Source organism: Tauraco erythrolophus, chromosome 2, assembly GCF_009769465.1.
Source record: "Tauraco erythrolophus isolate bTauEry1 chromosome 2, bTauEry1.pri, whole genome shotgun sequence".
Classification (NCBI taxonomy): domain Eukaryota; kingdom Metazoa; phylum Chordata; class Aves; order Musophagiformes; family Musophagidae; genus Tauraco; species Tauraco erythrolophus.
This window is the reverse complement of record NC_141466.1, coordinates 1,191,200-1,217,058: the sequence shown is the minus strand read 5'-3', so window position 1 is coordinate 1,217,058 and position 25,859 is coordinate 1,191,200. Positions and strand designations below refer to the sequence as shown.

Genomic DNA, 25,859 nt, shown 5'->3' with positions numbered 1-25,859 from the left:
ACGTACAGACTGGGAGACTTTTAACTACAACGAGGAAACTTTAAACTGGAGGTGCCATACAATTTTTCGGGAAAAACAGAGGCAAACAAATACTTTCACTGACAGCCCTCTGGAAGACTATAAAACAGGAGCACAAACGAGCTCACTCCATTTTATACATAAGCACTAGTACCACTTTGCATGATAAAATCATAAAATCATAGAATCATAGAACGGTTTGGGTTGGAAGGGACCTCAAAGATCATCCAGTTCCAACCCCCCTGCCACGGGCAGGGACACCCTCCACTACACCAGGTTGCCCAAAGCCTCATCCAACCTGGCCTTGAACACTTCCAGGGATGGGGCAGCCACAGCTTCTCTGGGCAACCTGTGCCAGTGCCTCCCCACCCTCAGAGGGAAAAATTTCTTCCTTCTATCCAATCTAAATCTGCCCTCTTTCAGTTTAAAGCCATTGCCCCTTGTCCTATCACTACACGACCTCGTAAAAAGTCCCCCCCCCAGCTTTCCTGTAGCCCCTTTAGGGGGGGAAGGCTGCAATAAGATCCCCCCGGAGCCTTCTCTTCTCCAGGCTGAACAGCCCCAACTCTCTCAGCCTGTCTCCATAGCAGAGGTGCTCCAGTCCTTGGATCATCTTCGTGGCCTCCTCTGGCCCCGCTCCAGCAGCTCCATGTCCTTCTTGTGCTGGGGACTCCAGAGCTGAACACAGGATTCCAGGTGGGGTCTCACGAGAGCCCATGAAAAATACTTCTTTCCCAGTAATACCACTTAACAAACCCAAGTTACTACAAAGACAGATATGTGTACGGCGTAATTACACACGCTAACTTCAGACCTCACAGACTGGAGTGGATTTTTATTTGGCTAAACTGATCACCACGTCGGTAAATGCTCTCTTTAAAATAACAAGGCTGAGTCTTCTCAAAAGCTGAATGCAGTTTTTTGGGTGCCTTCAGCAAAAACGAGCCTGCGCTGCAGTGAGCGCTGCTCCGCGCTATGCCCTCAATTTTGTGTTCATGCTCAGGTGTGAGTTTACAGACAATTATCCCGGGTTTTTCTGCCTGACTCTATTCCTGCCAGCTACTTGGCTCTGGAAGATCATTCTCCAAGTCTGACAAGCTAGCACCTATTATAATCTTACAAATATAGATATACATCACTGAGGGGAAAAAGAGAAAGGTTCAACACATTTCCTGGAATGACACAAGCAATGCTGAGCAAACAGAGCATTCCCCAAAAGGACAATAATCAGCTCTTCCCACTACTGGGAGAAGATGCAGCTCAGCAGGAGTCATGGTTTCACCGAACTCCTGAGCTGAGGAACCCCCGTCGCACAGATAAACAGCCACATGCAGAACACTTACCTGCTGTTATAGCAGCATCATGATTACGAAATAAGACTTTACAAAACCAGAAATCTGACTGGCAAAGACTTCAACCAGTTAAGTGTTCACTGAACCTACACAGGTTCAAACCTCATTTGCCCTTCCTGAAAACATCATGTGCTTAAGAGAAGCTAAAAAAGGATAAATTAGTTTTAGGCACAAGATCAGTACGGTTCTTAACCACTTCATCAGTTTGGTTTTCCATCACCTCGGTGTTCAGCAAGGTAAGGTGACAGTTGCCTTTCAGAGGTGCTGGTCACTGGTGGCTTGTCTAGAAGCCAGGATTTAAGCCGTGGTGTGTGAGTTTGGAAGTCTGTTCCCTCCTCCCCCCGAGTCCAGCCAAGCTCTATTACAGACGCAAAGGTCAAGGCTGCACTGTGCCTTTTGATATCCATCTGATCCCTCTGAAGTAGGCTGGCAACAAAGGGTTCACCATACCAAAACAGATGCCTTCATAAAAAGTTATACTGTTGTTTTTCCTGGTCTCTAATTTCAGGTCCTACAGAAAGGGGGCTGGAAAAGCTGGCAGAAGTACATATATCTGTATAAGATTTTCCACCTAGACGTTTTGTCGTCGGGCGTTTCTCTACTCACGACGTACAAGCAGCCCTGGTTTCTAAAAGCCAACCAAAAAGCACCCATCAGAAGCAAAAGTCCTTAGTGCCATGAATTTGGGGTTGAATGGTTTAAAGGAATCACTTCTCCCTCATAGCTCTTTACCCTGGTAAGAAAATAATTGCTTCTAAGCTAAAAACCAGCCCAGCATTTCAAGACAGCAGGAATATACGCTGGGCACGAAGCACCTCTGTCGCTGAGACTACAGAAGCCAGGAAGGATTTATGGCACACACGAAGCAGTGGTGTCAGCCGCTGCCGATGACGGCAGGCAACGATCTCTTCTGAACGTTAAATCTGATGATGAGTTCCCCTGTAACTGTAATAGCCAACTTCCACAAAGAATGTTTGCCTGGCAGCCAACGTCTGAGTGACATACAAGTTTGTTCTTTCCCAGGTTTCCTGCGGTTCATAACACAACAAATATTAAGTGCAACCACTCGTCTAGTGGTAGATGATTACAGACACAGAAGGACAAATGATTTTTATTGCAGCTTTAAGCCACGGGCAGCTATACGTTACTCGCGAGGCCTCATGTACTGTAAAAGAAGTTTAAACTAAATTCTGCAGGAGTTAAGACTAAACTACAGTACAGTTGACCGCTAATTCTGTGCCAGTTTCTAGTAACTTAAATGTGAAGATGTTATTAAAAAGAATAACTGCGTTGAGGTATAAAACTCAAATTTGCACTCATTGAGGACTGTCTGTATCACTTACTATTGAATTTGGTATTTGCGTGTAACACAACTATTCCTAACTTACAACAGTGTTTTCGTACAGTGTTACAGCCCAAAGCAGCTTGATAATGTTAATTAAACATGCTGCTTATTATACTGTTAAAAGAACTTTAGCAGCTCACATCAAATTTAAAAACAAGGCTTAATCCTCATGTACCAAAATCACTTTAATAATCTGATGCATTTTGCCACAATACAATTTGTTCTGTTTTCATGACAGTCATACAGCTTGGACATGAAAACAGATTAATTAGTTTCACATTTTGTTCGCGTTTCCAAAGACTGTTTCAAGTCGGGCAATGTTTTATCTGTCCTACCTTGCGCTGACTCAACGCTAGAAACAGATGTCTGCACAAGAACATTCTCATCGTCGTCTCAGGCTTGCGACTGAGATCGGTTCAAACCACTGTCACCAGTTCAGGAACAAACCTGGAACGTACGGCCTGTACCGATCTCAGTTCGGGGAACTGCAGAGAAACCACAGCCCCTAGCAGGGGTGTAAGTGGTCCCCAGACCTCAGCCCAGAGAGACCGACTGAGGCACCACCAGAGATGCCCCTCACCCCGTCACGTACGCTGCCGTCCTGCTTTGGATGCCTTTCCATCTGGGACTACTGAAACTGCTCACAAATTCTTACTGGCCTGAACTGCATTCGTCCTCTTGGCCCATTCTCAGAAAAAAAAAAAAAACACACACTAGTTATTCTATTCTTTATTTGTTCTATGACAATTTGAGTTTAAAAAAGAAACCTTATCACCATCAGAAGGTCTTATCAGTAGGTAAGGTATTATTCTGGGGGAATAAACAAGGTTTTGGTCAGCTTTCAGAATGTTTTAATAGAGAGTCTTGTCTGTTTGCTTGTTTATAAAACATTTTCTCCTTTTAAATAAAAACACATTAAAGACTGAGCCTGAACTACTCGATGGTTGCTTTAAGGCATTTAAAAGAAATCGCACAATCACAGAATGGTTTGGGTTGAAAGGGACCTCAAAGATCATCCAGTTCCAACCCCCCTGCCATGGGCAGGGACACCCTCCACTACACCAGGTTGCCCAAAGCCTCATCCGACCTGGCCTTGGACACTGCCAGGGATGGGGCATCCACAGCTTCTCTGGGCAACCTGTGCCAGTGCCTCACCACCCTCTGAGTGAAGAATTTCTTCCTTAGATCCAATCTAAATCTCCCCTCTTTCAGTTTAAAGCCATTGCCCCGTGTCCTGTCACTACACACCCTTGTAAAAAGCCCCTCTCCAGCTTTCCTGTAGCCCCTTTAGGTACTGGAAGGCTGCAATAAGATCCCCCCGGAGCCTTCTCTTCTTCTGGCTCAACAACCTGGAGAAGAGCAAAAATCACGGTAGCCACAAAGGAATGGCATAAAAACACACACGGAGCCTCTTCATGCACCCTGCTAGCCAGAAGGACTGATGCTTCAGAGAGGTGCACACCCATGTCCCACCTCCGGGACCCTTCTTCCCCTTTCCATTCCATGCCTGCACGTGAGGAAATAATCAGCATAATCCCACTCTCTTCTGGAAACTCGCAAGCAGAAAGCTTCCAGGAATTCTTAAAACAAAAGATGACTTCAGGATAACAGTAGCAGGTGTAGAATAAAATAACTATTTTTGTTTAACTAGGAGTAAGGCCATAATTATTTTGCAGATCCATTTCATCTGTCAAAAAGTGATACGGTCCCAACTCATAAAATAACACATTAAACCTCAAAGGCACGATCCTCTCTCAATACACACGAACACATGCTACATAAAACAAGAAGATATATAAACATGGCTTTTAAAAGCTGCTTGGAAAGCATAATAACCCAAAATATACATCACACTAGCTTAACAAAATAATGTTTAATGATGACAGTTTAAGTTTGCAATTACATGACATTCTTGAGCAAAATATCACTTCTACTTATGGCAAAAGATTTAAAACTGCAAAAACAACTGAAGCATTTATTCATTTATATGTCATTTCAAGATGAAAAAACCTGCCAAGGGCAACACTGTAGTAGTGTAGCACATCTTTCTCTCCTCTTTTAAAGAGCAGTAAAAGTAAAAAAAGTTTTTTTTTTTAAAAAAACAAAGGCGGTATCTACATCTCTTGGCAATATCTAACGATCAATGAATCTGCTATCAATAAATTTGCTTAAAACAAAGCTCTTCCTGTCATGGTTTTCACCCAGCAGGCTCCTGATATGAAGAGGGGACGACGGATGCTGGCTGACAATATGGCTTTATAGGAACCCGTGCCAGTGCTACCACCAAACCACCTCCTGGGAAACCCCCTGTCTGCCCACCACGCAATCCATTTAACAAAGACCTAACCAGTTTAAACATCCAAATAAAGCCCACTCTCCTCCTTCCCCTCTGCGCTCACTAGAAGAATGGAAAGCCACAAGCCTCTGGAGCACTCCCAGAAATCCTTTTATCCGTTTACTTTCATTGACAAGACGGCACATTGAATTCAAGCGAGTCAAGGAGAAGGAGCGATGGCTTCCCACTTTCACACCCCCGCAGAAATGAAGACGAGCACCAATTCCCAGGCAAAAGGCTGTGAGTTATACCTGACTGCAGAAGCTCGCTCACATTATGTCTAAAAGATCAAAAATAAAGCATCATCCATATGAAATTTCGTATCCATTTTCTTCCTGTAACAAAAATACCTGGTAGATCACAGAATCACAGAATGTTGGGGGCTGGAGTGACCTCAAAGGATCATCTAGTCCAATCCCCCTGCCGCAGCAGGACCACCTAGATCAGATCACACAAGAACACGTCCAGGCGGGTTTGGAACATCTCCAGAGAAGGAGACTCCACAACCTCTCTGGGCAGCCTGTTCCAGTGTTCTGTTCCCCTTACTGGGAAGAAGTTCTTCCTCATATTTAAGTGGAACCTCCTGTGTTCCAGCTTATATCCATTTCCCCTTGTCCTGTCATTGGATGCCACTGAGAAGAGCCTGGCTCCATCCTCATGACAGTCACCCTTTCCATATTTATAAACATGAATGAGGTCCCCCCTCAGTCTCCTCCAAGCTAAAGAGACCCAGCTCCCTCAGCCTTTCCTCATTAGGGAGATGCTCCACTCCCTTCATCATCTTTGTGGCCCTGCCCTGGACTCTCTCCAGCAGTTCCTTGTCCTTCTTGAACTGAGGGGCCCAGAATTGGACACAAGATTCCAGATGTGGCCTCATCAGGGCAGAGTAGAGGGGGAGGAGAACCTCTCTTGACCTACTCACCACACCCCTTCTAATGCACCCCAGGATGCCATGGGCCTTCTTGGCCACGAGGGCACATTGCTGGCTCATGGCCATCCTGCTGTCCACCAGGACCCCCAGGTCCCTTTCCCCTGTGCTGCTTCCCAAACACTATAGTTTTACATAAAAGGAAACTGATGGCAAGAAAAGGTCCATCATCCATCCATACTAAACACTACTTTCGGCTAGATAATCTCCAAAACAAATAAATTTACATAAACCTACAAGGGAAATAAAGTAAATACAATAGGGAAAAGAAGACAAATTACTGAGAATTCCCCTTTCTCCAATCCGGCATCTCTCTTCTCCACCCTGAAGTAAAACCAGTTCAATCACTCTCAGATCACAAAGGTGGCCATCACGGAGATGGCTTATTTACCCTAAACCAGAACATGAATCTTCTTCACCTCACAGCTGCTGCCCTCCTGCAAGCACGATCAGCTCCCAGCCCATCAGGCACAGCAGAGTCTGTAAACCCTTTGGGGCAAAGACCACCTTGTTGTCATGCAGAATAACCAGAGTATCAGCATCCTGATCCACGGCTGGGGCTACCGTGAACTACTTCAATATCACTAGAGTGATTTTCTCTTGCTTCATGATTCAGCCATTCTCTCCAGGAAAAAACACTTGTAGTCTAAAGTTTTCCCGAAATTCTGGCTAGCCAGCATGAGGCATAAACATCTTCAGAAGCCAGCTTCTCCTCTTGAAGCCAACATCATAGAATCATAGAATGGTTAGAGTTGGAAGGGACCTCAAAGATAATCTAGTATTGAAAAGTAGGACTTGCTAATACTAATTTTGGGTGCAAAAAGCAAGAAAATCAATATAAGAAAAATGGTGAATAAATAATACAGAGAACATGGACGAAATTCACCTGCAAGCTGGAAAGAAGAGCAAAACCAGGGATGACAGATAGAAAGGAGGACGGATTGTATGACTGAGACCACCTCAGTTTTCTAACCGACAGAATTATATAAACAGGTAACATTGACATTTTAAGATAGTTAGAAATAAGAAAGATACATCAACTGGTGCACCAGGCATTGTACTATTTTGCAGTTTATTTTTAGTTCATATTTAGAATACGTAAAGCTAGTACTAAATCACAGCCTCACCAAATCACACAGGTTCAAAGAGACGTTAGGAGAGACATCATGTAGTCAAACCTCCAGTTCAAAGCCAGTCCAGAGAGAACTGGGAGTTTGGAGGCCTCGTCTCATTGAATTTTGAGCATCTCCAAGGATGGAGATTCCAGTCTCTCTGGATTCCTTTGAAAATCTTCACGGTAATTCCACCCCAACCCCCCTCACTTTTGCCAAGCTGCAAGTTCCCTTGTCCCAGTTTGTCCCCACTGCCTCTTGCCCTTCCTTTGTGCACCTCTTCTTCCTAGCGAGATTCAATGACAAAAAGCCAAGCAACTGAACTAGATTTTTGTTATTTATACAAAACGTTGCCATCTACACAGAAATGCTCCAGGAAAAACGTGGGATTAGAGCTCAAAACTGACGATCGGCCGTTCGCAAACCATGAAGAATTTCAGGAGCTTTTCTCACACTAGGGATCACCAGCTGCAAGGCTGTGTTGGTAAGGACTTAAGGTACAATCTGAATTTGCAGATTCAGAAAAAAAAAAAAAAGCCTACTGAACTTGAGTGCCCAGTGTCACCCCTGGAGCCCGAATTAGACATTCCCTCAAGACACTCTCAAATCTTCAAAGAAGAAGTTTGGCTACAATGAGGGTGGTATCTTCTACCTGGGAATCTCTCCCTGTCTCCCTCTTCATCTCAATTCTCTGAAGTCCATAATATACAGAAGGTTTTACTCTTATTTTGCCTTTATCCTCTTTTCTGATACCTTCATTGCATAAACCTTCACTTTACTGGCTAAAGATAAATCAGTATCTTGTTATTTTCTAAGTCCTGTATAGTCAATATGTTTTGTGTATTTTTTTTAAAAAAGTAAAATACTCCATCCATTCAACTGACAGCATTTAAAATATGATGAGGTGTCCAAGGCAGCAAAACCATTTCAGTTTCACAAACTGATATGTAGACGTTGGAGCAGCTGTTTCTTCTCTCTCATAGGCTGCATCACTGGGACTTTATCTGCTAAAGCTTTACCAAGATGCATATGAACAGTATTTTCAACTCAGAGAGAAATCAAACATTTAATGCCTAAGTCAAAAGGGAGAAAATTAAATTTGAAGACACAACTGCAGTCTTTAAAGTCGCAGTTACGCATAATCCAAAAGATGGAAAGGGGTGACATTTACAAGAATATCGTAGATACAATTAAGAATTCTATTTCATAAACCATCCAGCATTTTAATGAAAAAAGTTAATTCTCGATGGAATTTTAAAATGTAGATGAAGAAAAATTAACATGTAATTACACAGTGAAATTATCATAGCTTTATTTTAAAATCAAAGGAGGGGAGCCTCCTGCATCACTGCTACTCACAGCATCTTTTGTTAGTTTATTTTACACAATATTTTTATTTCAAGCTAAGATTTCTACATTGCACCAGAATTACCCCAAAATGTTAGTCAACCATGCCTGGCAGAACTCCCCAGTGACATGCAGCAAGTGCTGACTCTTTCCACTAATACTTGGTCCTGAGCAATTCACTTTTGTTAGAATTCCCAGGATGGTGAGTATGCTCCAGTTTCACCCTTCCCTTTCCAGATCACCTCTCTGCAGTGAACAGAGCTGAGACTGCGGATAGAACTGAGTCTACACGCTCAGCTCCTGGACATCCATTTTGCTCAGTATCCAAAATCCCTGTGTTTCCCAAGCTCTGGGAAGCAGACTCACACACCATTGCTTCTGACCTTAGTTAAAAGCAGAATTGGTGTAAATGGATTCGAATGGCTAACATACAAAGCCCAGTTCAGGAACAGCAATGCATATTGAATTATGCACTTTCACTAACTGGATGTGCAAACTGACAACACACAAATTAATAGCTGTAATATCGATCAAAAATACCTCCTAAGAAGCTCCCTCGACAAAGCAGCTCCAACATGCCTTGAACTCCTCTATCCTCAAATGAAATAACACGGAAACCAAACCAGCGGTGACCACGTTAGATGTGGGAGCTCTCAACAACATCTGTCTTGTGAGGGGAAAACCAAACAAAAGCCAGGAAAACCTCCAGCCTCTGCTGACACCTGATCAAGAAACCATCACGTCTTCTCAAAAGCACGACTGATAGTTGCTGGGGCATACACCCCGGCTTTATCCGAAAAAGCTGATACAAGGTAAAGCCTGAGAGCGTGTGTGGATGCATGTGTGTGTACATCCCCAAGGACTCGTCAGAAGGATGCTGTCTGATTCCGTGCTCATTTGATTTTGGTTTGAACGCTGTTCTCTCGACAAGGGGTGGGGTGGGCTTTGTCCATAAACAGGTAATTTTCACCCTTGCAGCTGCAGGGCGACGGCGGACGGTGCTTACCTGCTGAGCCTGGTACCTCTGCTGGGCCTGCGACAGGTACTGCGCCTGGGGCGGCAGGTGCTGAGGCTGCGGCTGCTGGTTGTAGTAGGGCTGCTGGCCCTGCTGGCAGTAGCCACCGACACCTTGCTGGCCATACTGGGGCGGTATCTGTTGGAAGAGCCAAGCAAAGCAACTGCATGAGTTGAGGCAGGAGAACGTGCAATCAAGCCGTGTCACATCCGCACGGCAACCTGACCAGAAGTGACATCCTCAGCTACACAGCTGACCCAACAGTCCTACTCTTCTACTCAGCACTTCATGCAAGCCCTTAGATCCTCCTGCCTGTGCAGGAGGAGTACGTCCGAGCGCTTTGTATAGATGCTCTTTTACAGGAAGAGCTTCTAAGGAAAACGCTATGCTTCTGAACACCACGATCCCATAATGCCCAGCCTTGAAATACAGAAGCAGTTATTTTAGATGCTTGCTCTCCATGGGCACACTACTGAGGCAAATCGACAGAGGAATCATTCTGATGTGCTGACCCAAAAGTGGAACTGTGGGGGAAAAAAGCACAACTCTAAAATAGACATTGAAAGGGAAATGTCTTGTCTTTTTTTTTTGAGCAATAAAGTACTAATTTTTGTGAAATGTTTTGCTCACACCCCTCAGGTTTTTAGCTTTTGTGCATACATATGTGTTTGAGCTTTACACAAAAAAAAAAAACCTTGGAGTTTGGCAGGTTTGTTTTTGTTGAGTTCAATCTCTCTCTCCTCCCCTCTACTAAGATATATCTCTTTTGAAAAAAATAAACCCAAAACATCAGTGCAACACAAAACAACCTGTTACAGGTCCTATTAACTGACAAATCAGCACGAGAACCACCCCCCACCCACTGAGAATTTAAGTTATAACCAAAGCAAGTTAATGATAATGTCAGGGGAATTTTCTGCATCAGTTTAGTCTGTAAGCGTTGCATCAATAGACACTGACATTTTCCTGAGATATTTGAAAGAGCATTCTGTCAACAAGCTCCTAATATTGTGCCTATATTGCCCCTGTTTTAGGCACCCATGTTTTTCCCAAAACATCGGCATTTAGTACCATTTCAGACGAATGGCAGATGCAACACAGGGCTTCTCCCTTCTACGATGGGCCTCCCGTTGGTCCTGCACATCCCTGCCCCAAGCAAATGTCTCGGATACCTGAGCACATCTGAAATGCTTTGATCTGCAAACTGTTCCCACCGAGTTTCTCATACACCGATAAATCTGTTTACTCAACGTGTAAACGCATACCTGTTTGACCCAAAGTTAACTTACTACCTTCATTCAACAATGCAGTAATATTTGCTAGGCGACAATAATAACAGAAAGTCAAATTTAAACACGTGTTTGGGTTGGTTTTACTATCACAGCTTGATCTGTTCTTATTACTTCTGCCAGAAGTTGGTAGTCCTAATTCTTGCCAACTCCTGCAGTCAGCACTGCGGCCCCATTTCTGCACCTTCTTCGCTTGCGCTTCCCTTTCCTTCACCCTCCTCATTTCACAGGCAGTTAGATGTTTGTGTGACCAAACTAACCCTTTTTGACAAACACTCTCTCCCTGCTGATGCATAAATGAGGCAGTTATAATGCAAACGAGAAAGGGTGTGTTGGAATATCATCCGGCAAACAGACAGCTGGAGTCTGGGATCTGACAGAAGACCACATGGTGATTCGCCCATCAGCTGCAAAGGTCACAGAGCCTGGACTGGTTCCTAGGAAATGCTGAGGAGAAACCTATGTTGTGGTCCATCTGGGTCCCAGTAACACTAGGAAGAAAAGGAAAGATATCCTGACAGCAAGATGTGGGCTTCTGGAAAGAAGAGGAGTATCTGAATGCCCTGTTGACAGGATGGTGACAAAACAAGAGATCAGGTTGGTCAGGAACGAACCCCCCCATGGCAGGGGGTTTGGAACTAGATGATCTTTGAGATCCCTTCCAACTCTAACCGTTCTATGATTCTATGAACCAGAGTATTTCTAGAATAAAGATACTTGTACAAGAGGGCTGGAGCTCACCTCAACATAGGAGCAGGTCACTGGTACCTAAGGATCAAGAAAGTTAAATTTTTATCTGAAGAGAGAGGATCAGAAGAACACGTGGCTGAAAAGCATGGCATTACTATGACATATGAAGGCATGGAGATTTTGGGTCATCAAGTGAAGATGTCGAGAAGAATCAAAGAATGAAAACAGATACGCAGATGACTGCAGAGCAAACAGGGTGGCAAGAAGAAAATTCAACAATACATTGCATTCTACACAAAGGTGGGAGGAGTAGAAGAAAAACTGAATCACTGGAACATCAGGTCTGAAACAAAGCACCAGCAGTAATCGCATCAGCAATCCAGCAGAAGGGAGGTAATTAACGGGTGGCTATTTTGCATCATCCTAGGATACAGATACACAGGGAAGACAGCGGATAATGAAGTAACGTTACACACTACGTAGAGTTTAGAAACAAATCAAACCAAAACTCCACCTGACCAAGCAGCAGAGGCCTGGAGCTTGGTCGGATCAGGAAGAACGAGTGCTGGGACCTTCAAGGCATGGCTGAACTACGGCGGCACTGACAGCAGCACACCAAGCGTGATCGGCAGAGGCACCGGGCAAGACTGTCTAGAGGGAGATTGCAACTCCTCCCATGTAGGCTGAGCAAGTGGACTACAACACAGAGACCGAAGTCTCAGATAACTGCCAAAGGCTCCATGAAGCTGCTGGTGAAGGAGCCTGCATGAGAAGCCACCACCTTTGGCTCTGTCCTGAGCAGCAGGAATCATCTCTTTCTACATCCTGCAGCTGCAGAACCACTACGCATCAGTGACCACAACACAGCTAAACTGAGCATCCCTATAGGAACAATGAAAACCAAGGAATCTACTACTGTTGTGCTCAACTTCAAAAAGTGTAACTACATAAAAAGAAGAAAGCTTGTTAAAGGAAGCTCTAACAGACAGCTACGAGAAATAAAACCTGACTGGCAGCATCACAGCTGCTTAACAACAACCACATGGAAAGTACAGAACCAATATTCTCCAATATTCTATTAAGAAAGACTTGAGGAGAGCAAAGGGACCTCAGCATGGCTCATCACAGGTTTCTAGAAGAGAAAGGCATCCTTCAGTAAGCTGACATCAAGTCCAAATGAGGAAAACAGAAAAGACTGTAAACTCTGGCACTTCAAATGTAATAAGGCAGGCCAGGGAGAACTGGAGGAACAGCTAGGAAAGGGAATCAAATGAGCAATGAATCATTTCTTCAAACACATCAGGAGCAGGAGGCCTGCCAGAGAGGCTTAGGTGCCAAGTGATGATGAAGGTATAAAAAGGAGATTCAGAGAAAACAGGGCCATCACAGAGAAAATTTTCACTGTGGAAAAATCTCAGGAGGTTCCCATGCTGCAGTCCTCCTTTGTGAGGGACTCAAGAAACGCGTCTGGATCTGATGGGACTATTCATGGAACAAACTGACAAACTGACAGTACGAAATGCTCGAGACCATGCAGTACCACCCCAGAGGTCTAAGCAAATTCAAGAATGAAACAGTTGAGTTGCTCATGACAGTACACAGCCTCTAAACTGGAGCTGCCTTGGTAGGTGAGAATTGGAGTACAGCTTAAAAAAAAAAAAAAAAAAATCAAAAAACAAACAAACAAACAAACAAAAAACCCCAACCCAGATATTTGAGTAATTTAAGACTATAAAAGACTGATGACTGTTCTGGATAAATCAAGACAGATAAGAATGGGATCAGAATTAGGAAAAATCAACACAGCTTTTGCAAAGGACAATCCATCTCTACAGACTTCTTGGACTTACTAGGAAGAGACAAACACAAAAGTTCGGAGAACCGGAACAAGAAGGATCACAGGTATGGAACAGTTTCCATACCAAGCAGCTATAGCCCTTTGAGTATGGAAAAGGCACCAGGAAGTAAGAATATGATAGAAAGCTACAAAACCATCTTGTCCAACACAACAATTAGGAGGCATTGAACAGCAGAAGCTGGCAGAAGCAAACAAGAGAGAGAGGTTCTCTAGTTAAAGAGGTAGCAGATGTTTGAAACTCCTTGCCAAATGATGTTCTGAAAGCTGAAAGTTTATGTGGGCTTAAGCAAAGACTGGACAAGTTCACAAAACAGACGTTCTCTGAGGGTTACCCAACATGCAGGGCCACATCTGGCTCAGGAAGTCCTTGAACTGGAAACAGCTGGAGGCTTGGGGAGTACTGGGGGAAGTAGCACATGCTTGTTTGGTCCTGACTCTGCTCTAGGCATTTCATTAAAGCCTCCACTGGAGGCAGGACATGGGGCTGCGTGGACCCGTGACCTGACCCGATACAGCCATGCCCACGTTCTAACCGCCTCTTTGCAGTAGATACTTGTGCTCCGTGAGAAAGCAAGGAAAATTTGGGGGGTGAGGCACTAAGCAACAAACGTGAGCAACCTGAAGAGGCAGTGACACCTTGATTGCCAGAAGCTGGGAGACTGCTCCAATTTCTTAAATGTTTTCCCTAGCAATCTGCTTCCAGGCACTGGTGTAAAAAAAAACGGTACTGGGCTCTTCTTCGGACTTTATATAACAGTTACTTAGGTTGGAATTTTTCTCCATATTCTCCCAATCCAAACTGTTTTAAAAAAAAAAAAAAAAAAAAAAAAAACCCAAAAATAATCCTAATGCTACATTTGAGATGCTGTCCTCATCAGTGCAGAGAGCATCACCGCTGCCTTCGCAGAACACTCACTATCATTCCTGTGGCTATTTAAATAAATAACAAACGACACGCAAATTAATCCTCCTGCTTTACTGATGGGGATCACAAGATACTGCTTATGGACAAATGTTTATTAAACAGCATATAAAAAAAAAGCTTAATTAAAATCCCCCCAGAACAAAACAAATCTGAAGCCAATTGCTTACAATGGTTGGAGTGAATGACCCGAGCATCCTCTTCCTCCATAAGGTAAACCTCCCTCACTTTCTCCCTTACACCCACATTCTTTGTGGTCACACAACACAGGAGATGAGAATTTGGGAAACTTCAGCATGCCTGTGGTAACGCACATGTTCTTGGGATGGTTCAAAAGAGAACAGACCCGAGGTTGAATTATTTCTAGGCGAGCACAGAAACGGTAATAATTACTTTGCCTCCTATCTGACTCGCACAGTACAAACAGCATTATTTTGGGAGAAGTGTGACTGACCATCAGTGATTAAACCACTGAATGCGAACAAGGAAAGGATGAGAATAAAAGAGGAACAAAATTGGCAGCCAGAATGAAGAGGTGGGAGAAATCCAATTAAACCTACAACTTAGTCCATTATCTTTAATTCTTGCTCGAACAAGGGGTCTTGTGGCAGACATTCTTTGTCCAGGTAATACCTTGATAGTAATGGAAGTTTTAAGCAATTTTTGCATGCATAATCCATAACTAATGTCAAAGGAGAGGGATCATTAGACAGCATTACAGTCATTATAATAATTTTTAAAATTAAAATGTAACAGAATTAGCGTGTTAGCATAGGTATACTAATCATACCAGCAATATGCAGCTACAGCACTTTTAAACCGCTCTAATGGCTAGATCTGGTCAATAATGGAAGAAACTCCACATGTTCCCATCACAAAAAACGCTGCCGAGCCACGTTGGGACCCACCTGAAGCATGCCAGTCACCCTGACACGCTCACTACACGGGAAGAGTCCTGGCGACATCGGTTATTGCTTCTCCCTGCAATCTATTTGGTCCCAAAAAGTAAACCAGACCATGGATAACGTCGGTAGCGGGCAACAGCACATCCCAGAACTCAAACCACAGAGTCATGATTTGAAAATCTTGGGGGGAAGAGGGGGTGTGGGGCCTGATCAGCATTAAGCCCTGCTTACGGAGAGAGCAAAGGCTGAACTCCAGAGGCAGGGGTGGCAGAAGACAGGGTGACACCACCTGCTTCAATGGTCCACCTCGCTGAGAAACAGCGAAACAGACCCCACCACTGTGAGACACGTGCTGCCTGCAGAAACGTCATCACCAGTAACGTTCCCCTTTCCTAGCACGTACACCACTGTAATGACATGGAAATTAGAATGGGAAATGTACAGTGAGTGAGATTCCCAGGAAAAAAAAGAACACTAACTTCATACCAGGAGTAAAACAGCATATTCTTTCAGTCAACAAAACATTATAGCTAAATTTAATTCTAATTCTTTTCATTTTACAGTGGTCACTTCAGCAATAACTATAAAGAAAGACGTCCCACAGTTCCCGTCAAACCCTCAAATAAAACTCTTGTGATTTTCTGAAACATCTACTGCTTCGGTCCTAGATTTCCGAAGCCAGACCTTTGCCAAAACATAAGTATTTTCCCCTAAACATTCAAACCATGCACTTCTCCATACTTTTGAATAGAAAGTTACACGGGAAAACTAACCTTTTGACTTTCACGTACTGAAAAAAAAATGTTGTTCTTATCTAGAACTTTCAAGTTCAGCTAAGCCCGAGTCTTTATCTGTATGTTTAGCCAACTACAGAAAGAAGAAAAATAGAATATGCTTATACAGCACAGGGAAATCCTCTGGTACACATTCAGACCCGTGCAAGCATGGTCTCCTGTCCCAAACCACCACGTCCAACCCCGGCGTGCACAGCCTAACGAAGGCTACAAGTCCTTCTCACTGAATGACCAAAAAAAAAAAAAAAAATCCTAAAAGGAAATGAAGTAAAAAGCTGCACATTAATGTCAAGGTTATTAATCAGAAGTAAATCAGCAATGCTGATGCTACGGCATTTTATTCATACATTCTATAAACTCTATTACTTCTTATCGCTTGGCACTGACCTTTTGACAAGACATCGGTCACCACGCTCACCTATGTTACTGTCTCTCCTGCACTGCTTGCCTTCACACTGAAGCATGAACTTTGAAATCTTATTAAGAGCCTTTAAAATATTAACACTAGGCCTGACACTGGTCCACCCCGTGACCCAGCGCGAGGCAGCGGAAGAAGAAGACGCGTGTTTCTGTGTCACAGCACAATAAGCCCCGCTCCAGAACCTGCAAGGTGGCGGATTCTGCAGAGTCATTAAACGTACTCTACGTTGAAGAAGACTGCAGTGCAGCACACAGCTCTGCAAAGGAGCTCAGATGTTGGAAGGAGCCTACCCAAAACCCGTGCTAGGCTAGCTGCCCGCGCTCTACGTACGGGTGCATCAGGTCGGAGGGAGATGCACGCTCTTGTCGAGACTGCTGCTTGTACACGAGCCACTTCGTTGGAACAGGTAGCTCAAGCATCTTTGCAACACGCTGCAGTCTGCAATGCAGTCATATTCTGTGCTACTGTTAACGTGCAGGACAGAAAGGACAGGACCCGAAACACATGCCTGTAGTCCCCTTTTCCTCAAAAAGTGCACGGCGACAGGATTACACCAGCTGTCAGGGCAATGCATATGGCATCAAATAGGTACCTGTCATGAGATGCTCTCTACATACTGGTTTTTACTGTAGCTTATATCAAAGCAACATGAGCTAACTCATTATTAGTACAGTCACTTTTCCTCTCTTTTAAAAAAGAGAAACTATAAAAAAATAGAATGTAAAAAAACTACTGAGATTACATGATTAAAAAACTCTCCAGTCAGAAAATATAGATGTTACGGTTCCAAAAGCAACATTAACTGAGCCATGTTGCACATATATAGCACCTTCTCTTACTGATTTATGTTGTCAAAGGCATTTCATAAAATATAGAGGATGTGAAATGTGGCTCAGTTAATGTGGCTGCTAGAATCTTATCATTTATGTTTTCTGACTTCTTAGCTGTGCAGCCTTCACATCTTATTAACGTGGTTTTTTGCATAGACTGTAGTATGGAATAGTACTTATGTTTTATGTATTGACATATTTTTGATGTACTGAGATTTTGAATAAGTTTGCTATTCTTCACGATGAGAGCCAAATAAATAAAGACTACTACCACAAAATAGTCAATCATTTATAAGGAAAAGCAATATCTCTCCTTCCAAAAAAGAACACTTTGATTCCCTTGTCAGAAATTGATGAAAACTACCTCTGCTGTAAATGCTAAATCTATGCCAATATCACAACCACTTCCCACTCCCACCTTCCCCTAAAAACAGCAAACAAACAAAAATAAAGAATTTGCATGCTTTAGATGAGCTAAAATTAGTTTCAAGGGAGAGGTAAACAGCTGAGTCTAGAAACAATAGGAAGAAATTTTTCCTGCACAAGAGCCTGATAGTGTTGATTTGTGCACGGCATTACAGTTTGAACTAATGCAACATTTGGTCCTTTCTGCACATTAAGGGATGAAAATATTATAATCTCTAGTAAGAGATTTCCACACTGTTATATCCATCTCCTCAGACCAACATCATAAAGATTGAAAATTTGCAACAGAATTTTTTCAAAAGAGCTATTTTGATATATTGCATTAAAAATAGAGAGAAATTATAGTGCCTATATATATATATACACACACACACATAGTTAAATGATGTGTCAGGTAAGGTATCTATTCTCACACTCTGCCTTCCTATTTTTTGTTAAAGTGATCAAAATTATAAAGAATTGTGTAATCTGCTTATGTATTTGATTTCCATTTTACAAATCAACATAAGAAAAAAGCACATTAGAACTGCCACAACTAATGCGAGATACTCCTGATCCCCACGGTGTCTCCAATGGTTGGTGCTTCAGCAAAAATCACGTAGGAACCTCATCCCTCACTGCACTCATAGCGTAAAACTCACCTACGAAATGCCAGCTGTTAAAGTAAAATGCAAAAGCCTGCATTTAACCTGATTTTTAATCATATAACGAAGAATTAATCACAGGGCACTTCTTGTCCATCTACGAATGGACTACACAAGAGTCTCCGGTCCCCAAATCCAGTATTTGTCATTTATTCTCCAGGAAATTGGTAACAGTTTTGCCCACTAGTTCTCAAATGGTAGTTAAAATATGGTTAAGGAGATACATACATACAAACATTTTTCTTCAGACAAGTTTTGCGGTGCCGTTCAAACCTTCTAAAGCAGGGAGCACAAAGAGGAGGTAGGGTCGAGTCTGAACAGCAGGTCATCTAACCGCACGAGTAATCCTCCATTTTTATGCATTTCTACAGAGAGACTCTCAACACTTAACTCCTGGAGCCTGAAAAATCCCCCTGCAGCACGGCTTTCAGTCTACATTTCTTCAGGCACACGATCTTGGCAGCTGGAGAAATGCAAACGTTGTTCTTCAATTGCAGTAGTGACAAGAGGCAGAATGCACACACCCCCTGTTTCCCACCGCTTCCCCAATTTCCTACACACCGCTGAGTCTTCCTCCCTTCTTCCAGTCTCTTTCAAGAGGTGCTTCTTAACTCATTCATGTGCTGCTCCAAAGATATCTATCTTGATGGACACTGTCTTTACCACACCTAAATCTGATGGTGTTCATAGCTAAATCATCTGGGATGGTTCAGAGTCCTTCACTGCACCTCTTAAAGAGCAGAATATAAAACACCTTCCACAGGGAGTGATGCTGTGTACTCCTCAGCATCCCATGCCTTCCTCCTCTGCCCACCCAAACTTCTTCAGTTCCACCAGACTATTGGGCTTCACAGACACTCACAGCACACACACACTCTCCCTGACAGCTGTTTTTCTTCTCCATTCTTTATTCCTGTCACCTCCAGAAAGGTCCACTTGAGTACACCTGTGACAACAGAAGCATTTGCTTAAGGCGCTCCAGCACCTCACCAGGCAGGGAGATGGACGACCTCCAGCTTTTGATGTTACAGAAGCGCAGTTTCAACTCTTCCATCCTCCTTGGGCTCCAAGTTCATAGATTCATAGATTCATAGATTTCTAGGTTGGAAAAGACCTTAGAGATCATCGAGTCCAACCGTCCCTAATCCCCATTAAACCATATCCCTAAGTAGATCATCCACCCTATTCTTAAACACATCCAGGGATGTTTCCTTGGGAAACATGGTGAATGTAAAGGTTAAAATACCCAGACCCTTTCTGGGAAATCAGCATGCTGGGATGTCTCTCTGAAGTACCTACATACAAATGCACACAGCACGGGGATAAACCTGGTGTAGTGGAGGGTGTCCCTGCCCATGGCAGGGGGGTTGGAACTGGATGATCTTTGAGGTCCCTTCCAACCCAAACCATTCTGTGATTCTATGATGAATAAGAGCTCTGTGCGCAGTTGCAGGGCTACTATTTTTTTTTGGATCACAGAGATGTAGTGGGATGGCTCCCATCACTGGAGTGTTGCACTGGAGGGATACAGGCTCTTTGAGAAGGACAGGCTGGGAAGACAAGAATGGGGATGGCCTTTGTGTGAGGGAGCAGCTGGAACATACAGAGCTCTGCCTGGGGCCACACGGATGGTGAAGGGACTGGAGCACCTCACATATGAGGAGAGGCTGAGATAAGAGTTGGGACTGGTCAGCCTGGAGAAGAGAAGGCTCTGGGGAATCTTGTCAACGTACACAAATACCTGAAGGGAGGGTGCAAAGAGGATGGAGCCGGGCTCTTTTCAGTGGTGCCCAGTGACAGGACCAGAGCCAACAGGCACAAACTGAAACACAGGAGGTTCCCTCTGAGCATCAGAAAACAGGTTTTCTCTGAGGGGGTGACCGAGCACTGGCACAGGTCGCCCAGAGTTTCCACCCTTGGAGATACACAAAAGCCATCTGGGCATGATCCTGGGCAACTGGCTCTAGGTGGCCCTGTTTGAGCAAGGAGCTTGGGACCAGGTGACCTCCAGATGTCCCTTCCAACCTCAACCACTCTAGGATCTAATAACACGGAGCTGCTCTAAACATACTTCAATGTAGTGTCTTAGTACAAGGTTAACAGCCAAGAGGCACACCCAATTTCTGGCGCGTAACAGAGATCCTCTAGTTTTGGCCCAGACACCTTTGAGAAGATCACCAGTTCCGAGTCATCCCCCACAGCTCTGCCTCCTGGGCCCGATTCTGACACAGCAGAGCAGTAGGCTGATGTTACGCACAGCAAGTCATCTCCAGTTCCAGTCCTTCACTTCTAAGGGATATCACACTTTTAATCACAAAAAAACTTGCCATGCAGTGGGAGAACGGGTTTACAGCTCCTTGTGTTCTCATGACGGATTTCAATCCCCAAACAGTGTCCACAGCACAGGAGGTCAACACACAAAAGAAAAAGGCATGACCTCCCACAGCTATCGTTCAGGTTCAGCAATTCCTCTGACAAATGCAGCCATTTGGACAGTCCAATTCTACCAGCTTCTTCTACTACAGCAGGATCAAACCCATATTTTTCATCTGGACACTAAAAATTCCCCTCAGCAAAGAATCCTGAGGCAAACAGAATGACTGGCTGAACCAACTGGATAAGAAAATTTGATTATGTCTCCACCAGTCTGGCACAATGCTATGCTGCAAGATAACAAACTAACTGCCTAAGATCAGGATCCCTCTCCTGTGGTGCAGTCCCTCAACACCACCATTCCTACTGACATAGGCAAACACTCTGGAGTATGTATGCTTGCTTTAAAAAAATAATAATAAAAAAAAAAAATCCAAAGCTCTTCTTCTTTAGTTGACCAACCAGCATTCACAATAATAATAATAAAAAATAAAAAATAAAAAATTAAAAATAAAAAATAAAAAATAAAAAATAAAAAATAAAAAATAAAAAAAAGGAAGATGTACATCTTTTCTGTGCTGGCTTTTCTTTCCCTTTCTGTATTGGGAATAGATTAAAAACAAGTCAGCCTCTTTAAGAGTCTTTACATAACGGTCTGAAGGCTACAACTTACAACTGTAATAAAGTTATGACTTGACTTAAAATATTGCTGCAAGTATTTTTAAAAGAAAACTTTCAAACTCCCCCTTGTAGTCACAGAGCTTAGATATTTGAATTATTCCATTTCTATTATTTAATTTGACCTATTACTTAGCACTGGGAAACATCAAAAGAACCCTGACAGAAACATCAAAGACATCAATGTTATAAATTCATGGCCAAAACCATATAGCACATCGTAATTTCTTAAATAATTATAGTTTTATTATACTCAAAATAAGATGATTATTGTAAATTATTCCTTGCATCAGCTACCACAAGCAAGTCTTAGAAACATCTGCTAAATGTAAGTATCTGAATACAGATAATCCAATTCACATATGAGCCTCAAAACGGAGCAGAAAAACAAAAACCTTTATAGTCATAACATCACTTATTAAAAATTACCTGTTTTGATTCATTGAAAACAGCCCCCTTAAAAACTTACAAAGAATCAACCATCAAGTTCATTCATTCATTCTGCCAACCTACCAGAATTCTTTTTTTTTAAATTAATATTGCAACTCATCTTAACTCAAATATTGTGCTTCATCAGTTAATCTTTGTAATACCTACTATTCTTTCCAAGCATCCAAGTGCCTCCAGTATATCTGTGCACGCTCCTTCCCTTTCTTGAAAGCTTAAACCCCTCTTCCCCTCCAAGTCTGGTTGTTTCGGACTATTATCTGAACACCTATTTTGTTTAAGTATTCACAAAACAAATTCTTACACTCACAACAAAATGCTTCCTTCTCGTTTATGACCAGACTCAAGTAATATCTATCTGTACACAAAATTAACACGTAAGTGTATAATTGTAGTTTTATACTCGAGTGCCCCAATTATGCACTTTAAAACACTTTAAAGGATCCATCAGGAACATTCAATACCTCCAAACTGTGAAGTCTAGAGGAGTGTTTTTTGACAAAGCAGCTGCATTATGGGGAAATCTTTCCGTTGAAAACAAAGAAAACTATCAACTTTGGGGTTTTTTTTTTACTCCAAGACACCCAGACTGTAAAGAATGGTGCAGGGGTTTTGCCAGAAGTAACAGATGAGCAGGAAACTGCGTACTACTTTTCACTTTTGTGTAACAAAAGTGTCCCAGGTGGCCTTTGTCTTGTAGTGCTAAGCACAACAGGGGCGCAGACTTAGATGATCTTCAAGGTCCCTTCCCACCCTAACCATTTTATGACTCGGGCTTGTTCACAGCGGTGATTAAGGATGGCTGCAGCAGGAGTGAGGACCCTACACCTTCCTCATTTCATTCCCAAGGCAACTGCAACTCCCCAAACACACTCTTTGAATATTCCATCCTCTGCGTTCTCACTTCTCCCTGTAAAATACTGCTAATCAGCAGCCTCTTCCAAGAAGGACTGCAGGAGGTGACCATCCACATTTTTTTACACAAATAAATTTCTCTGCACCTGTGCTAGAGAAGGGAAGTCTGTGATAACCCATCTGACTTTGCACTGAAATGCACAAGTGCTCACACACGATGCATTATGCTTTTTCGGGTTGGAACTGGATGATCTTTGAGGTCCCTTCCAACCCAAACCATTCTATGATTCTATGACTGGTGACAAATTTGCAGATTCTCACATTGTTTAGTTTATGAGAACAATGTAGAGTCGTGGTGTTTCGTTTCTTCCCCCCTCCAAAAAAATCCAGCAGACACAGAGGATGACAAGGACAAAATTCTTTTGTTGTTTCCCACGACAAACACATATCAAGTTCCTAATAAGTAAGAGGAGGGGAAATCAGGAACGGTAAAAATAGTGAGGATAACAAGAAGGTAGACACTTCATTGCACTGAAAAGCAGCACACAAAGAAAAGGGCTTCGGGCTGACTCAAAGATGGTTAAATAGTGAGGCCACACGAGCAAAGATTCTCCTCCACAAACCAAGAAAGCAGACATGGTGACCTACAGTGAAATAACGCAATGCTCTGCGCGACTCACAGCGGATTTAGCATCAGGTGTCAGGTGCACGTAGTTACTGTTTGTTGACCATCAACAAAGAGATGGGAAGAGCCTATTTAGGGGTCGCAGTTCTCAGAGAGAGATCACGAGCATCAGGCAGAGTCAGTCAAAATAGCAGTTGCTCTTGCAGTTCTCCAGAGGGGCCAACACAGTGCTAAGCTCTTCCAAAGGTGATGGAAAAAGTACAGGTTCTCAGGAGGGAGCCATTCAAAGCTGTTCCACAGGAAACGCTCCAGGCAGAAATGCTCCCCAGCTCCTGGTCTACTCCACTGAGTAGGTTCCTGCCTCACAACTAACCAGTGCCCACCTCTGCGCGCTGAGAGGCTGGGGAAAGAAGGGGTCTCCTGACAGCAGACACCACGAAAAGCAGGACTACCTCTTCTGGAAAGACAGCAGGACACAGTGGGGATTGTTTACCCTTTGCATAATGCTCCAGAAGCTAGAGCACCAAGACAGCTCCAAGCCAACTGATGTGCTGCTCCAGAAGTCCCACTGGCTTCTCTCTTCACCCAACCTGTCAGTCTCCCATAGCTGGTCTGATTGACTACCAAGCTGTTCCACCACACCAGAACAGCAGAAAGTTTATAGACAACCTTCTGCTGGCTTAATGCACAGCAACAACTCAACGTGGTGAGATGAACTCAGAGGTGACATAAGAGAAGTGGCACTGCAGCCACTAGTTGGGTTGGCTTTGGCTGCTGTTGAACTGCAGAGTCTTTAGGTTTGGTTTTCCTGGGCTCTCCTCATCCTGTGAATCCAAATCCACAATTCTCACTTTCCAAAAAAGCACCCCATATGCAAAGTAACGACTTCCAGCTCTCCAGAAGAGTGGACATGCAGAGCCCTCCAAGATACAGGTGCCACAAGAAAGCTGCAGCCCCAAGTGAAGCTATACAAAAGGAGCCTCTCTCCTTGACTTTCAGGGTGGACACTGGCTTTTTGGGTATCCTCAAACTCAGACACTTCAACTGCCATAAAACTTCACCCACTTTAAGCAGGAAAGCAGTCACTGCAGCTCTCATCCGGAATGACACCCAAGGAGAAAGCAGTGATGTGCGGAGGGGGACGCGCACACAGTTCTCTCTCCTTTCCTTCCGTGCAGAAAACAGAAACAACCAACTAATGCATTTCAGGGACATCATTTGCATGGAAGTAAAGCCACTTTGTAAAATGCAAGTGGGCAATGCCCATTTAGATTGGTTCTTGAACGTGATTAGGTCAGTGATCACTTTTCTATGCTGGCAGTCAGATATTTAAGCCTCCCATTATGTCTGGGCAAATCTTTCCCCGAGTACCAGTTGCACTTTACCAGCAACGGCATCGTTCAGGCACGAGCTGCCAAGATTAAGCTACGCTTCTGATTTTGCAGTTGTGTAACTATTTAAAATATTTCAATCAACAGGTCAATATTTCTCAGCAGCTGTATATACCCTCCAGAGCACAGAGTGCTTCTTGTCCTGAAGAACAAGAGGCAAGGTGAATTTTAATTTTAAAAGCAGGTATTTTCACTACTTAGTTGGCTCCGAAGTATACAAACGGAATTTTTTTGAGTGTAGAACTAGGGAGAAAAGCTTAGGAAGCAGCACTGTCTGCTTTGGAGGGAGTACTTACCCATCTGCCCTTCTGGCCAGAGGTTTAATAGATTTCTATTTTTATAAAGGACATAAGGGGAGGGGGTGGCTCCATCAGTTTCCTACAGAAACCCAGCTGCCAAACGGGATGTGCCAAAGGGGAATTTTAGGGAATTTTAAAAAGATAACCTCTGCTGAGACTGCAATGTCAGCTTTGTAACCTCATGACTGGAACATGTGCAGCGAATGCTGGATTGAAAAAGCTGTGCTATGGGAGTTAGAAGAAAGAGAAGGAGAAAACACGAACAGCACGAACTGAGATGATTACTCTGTGATGGGAAGGGGACTGGAGCTCAAAAACACTGTTAGTTCACTACGAAAAAAATACATCTATAGAGTAAGCTCTCTTTGATTTGGGTATTTACTGATAACCTGTGCACACTTCCATCCTAACATGGTCTCTGCATTTTATGCTGATGCTGTTGTTCCCTTCAGCAGTTCGGTTGCAGCATTATTTTCAACGGCACGCAGAGCCAAACCGACCTCTGCTTTAAAAATTCGGAAATTGAGGGCTGGGGGTCGCGCAGGGAAGAGGAAAGGGAGAAGAACAGGAGCACTGCCAATTAAAAGCAAACAATTAAACAACCAACCAACACTAATCTATGCTTTTACGGTCTAGTCCTTCAGCTTCTACTCAGTTTTTCATTCATGTCAAGAGGTAAAAACAAAGTAAACTCCCTCAGTTTAAAATTATCAAGACTCTTAATTCTAAAGAAAATAGATAAAATAAAGAACTATGGCATGTGCTACCATTCAGCCACCAAGACCGCAATGTTTGAAGAAATGTAACAAGCTAAGCAAGCTGCTAAAAATTTGTGATTCAAAACCAAGATCAACATTCAAAACAGTTAACGATCGCCAAACACCCCGCACAGCTACAGCAGCCACAAATACCTCCACTAGTCTATTAAAAATGTACTGCCAAGGAGGGCACAGCATCACA

General features: G+C 43.3%; 1 protein-coding gene across 9 annotated transcripts in view; it reads right to left on the bottom strand.

Annotated features, from left to right (window-relative positions):
* Positions 1 to 25,859, bottom strand: part of ARID1B (AT-rich interaction domain 1B) — a 358,666-nt gene that overhangs the window by 263,568 nt on the left and 69,239 nt on the right. For all 9 annotated transcript variants that reach the window (XM_086631993.1, XM_086631997.1, XM_086632001.1 and 6 more), the window contains exon 4: positions 9,444 to 9,590. In XM_086631993.1, the coding sequence (XP_086488119.1) occupies positions 9,444 to 9,590 (147 nt within the window). The remainder of the gene's footprint in view (positions 1 to 9,443; positions 9,591 to 25,859) is intronic.